This window comes from Austrofundulus limnaeus, unplaced genomic scaffold (assembly GCF_001266775.1).
Source record: "Austrofundulus limnaeus strain Quisiro unplaced genomic scaffold, Austrofundulus_limnaeus-1.0 Scaffold569, whole genome shotgun sequence".
Classification (NCBI taxonomy): Eukaryota; Metazoa; Chordata; class Actinopteri; order Cyprinodontiformes; family Rivulidae; genus Austrofundulus; species Austrofundulus limnaeus.
The window spans coordinates 290,399-292,308 of NW_013952971.1; the positions used below are offsets into that span (position 1 = coordinate 290,399).

Sequence of the window (1,910 nt, forward strand, 5' to 3'; positions counted from 1 at the left end):
CCCTTTGTACGAACAAAAGTAAGAGAACTTTAGGAGAAGAATACGAACATGTTCTTGCATGAGGCCCAATGTTTTATTATTTTTTACTACAAATGCTACGCAGATGTTTTGTTTAGGAAATGCCTTTTTCCTTTGTGGACAATAACGATTGTTTCAAAAACTTCATAATCTTATCATTGTTTCTTTTTCCCCTGTTGTGTGTACTGACCGCTCTGTAGTGTTTGTTCTTTTGATTTCTGACGTCTGATTTGACAACACTGTTTGATTTTGAGCAAAGTTTCAACTATTTTGAGGCTGTAGTTTGGTTTTTGCAGGAAGAGTCAGAGGTTCTGTGAAAATAGTTTGAAAGTTGTGTTTTGTGTTTACAGTTTAGAGAAATGGATGGATGGTTTCAAGAAATTTGTTTTAGCAACTGAGAAAAACTGTATTTCGGCTCCGTATTAGTCTCTACCTCTGCAGAGACTATTCTCCCTGGGGCCCAATTTGAAGGAAGAAGGAGATTAGAACAGGATCTTTATGATACATCGGTGAAGAAAATAAGGACTTTCAGAGAGCAAATAATTCATGGGAGGAAATAACTCAGACCCTGGTAAAGTCAGTTTGTTCCTTTCGATGTTTGAAAACTAAAAATCAAACTATCTCTTCCTCCTCATCCTTGACACCATCACTGAAATTTCAGAAACTAAATCATTTGTCAGTCGATCAGTTTTAGAGAATAAGTAAAAGCAGCTTCTCATCAGAATAAACCACTTCAGATTTTCACCACAGACATTCCTGTGCAGGCGTCAGAGTGCCTGGGTGAGTGTGTGCATGTGTGCGTTGTGTTTGTGTGTGGGCACAGCTGGAAGGTGCAGTCCTACCTCGGTGCAGGAGAAAGGGTTTGCTGTAATCCCAGCTGCTGGTGTCATTGCGGACGACGTTCAGTCTGTTGGGCTGCAGGGGGCGACAGAGCACAGCACCTCTGGGTGGGTGTGTGTGCGTGGGCATGAGAATGAGGATGCATTTGGGTGCGTGCACCTGAGTGTGTGTTTGTTAAAGAATGTGTGTGTGTGTGTGTGTGTGTGTGTTTACCCGAGCATATTCAATCTTAAGCGTGCAGCAACCCGAGTAAATGTCAGCTCCGTTCAGAGCCAGCTTGGCCTTCTGAGCGTCTTCCACTGACTCAAACGTTAACGARCTCGTTAAGGATGACTCATCGAAATAACAGGCAGTCAGCCAACCAGGGGAGAGACACACAAACCCACACAAGCCTCAGTGGAGCCTGCTGTCAGCTTTAGGAAATCTAAATATGCTGTTATTCTGCACCTTCATCATCATCTCATTGCATAAAAAGAATGAGAACATGCACCTGAACATGTACAAACCCAAAGGCTCAGTGGCACACACAGTCAGGATATTCCACCATGGCCTGGATGCCGTTCCGTTTGAAGATGACTATCCTCAGAACGTTACCCACGGGGTTACACACAGTGTACAACACATCCTGTAAGAAACAGAAACAACACACAGTCAAASCTGACTGCATCGTTCTCTTTGACGCACTTCTTCTTTCTGGGTCGTCTGTCTCCAGCAGTCACACCTGGACAGGGACACCTGTCCATCACAGGGACACACAGAGACAAACGAGACATTCATGCTGTCACTCACACGTGGGGACAGCGCTAACAGTTGTGCCGTCTAAAGTCCAGGGGTTCTTAACCTTTTTGCAAATGAAAACTAAGCCTTTTTAAACTTTTGCATGGTAGAACCAGAAGCTGCTTTTCATATTAGTGACAGACAATAACAGTAACAGCTTTTTGACAAAATGTTTAAAAATAAACCACAAAGACAAATTTAATGAAGTGCAAATTAAAATACAGTTGTATCTGCAACTGTATTTGATAATGTTTTGAACTTTTAAAATATTGCAT

At 42.3% G+C, this 1,910-nt stretch overlaps 1 protein-coding gene across 1 annotated transcript in view; it reads right to left on the reverse strand.

The window, feature by feature from the left end:
• LOC106530872 (heterogeneous nuclear ribonucleoprotein L-like) overlaps window positions 1-1,910 on the reverse strand; it is a gene marked incomplete at its 5' end in the record, with an annotated part of 32,825 nt that overhangs the window by 25,720 nt on the left and 5,195 nt on the right. Inside the window, 3 exon segments of the mRNA XM_014026582.1 lie at window positions 861-933; window positions 1,072-1,168; window positions 1,398-1,483. Of these exon segments, the coding sequence (XP_013882036.1) occupies window positions 861-933; window positions 1,072-1,168; window positions 1,398-1,483 (256 nt within the window).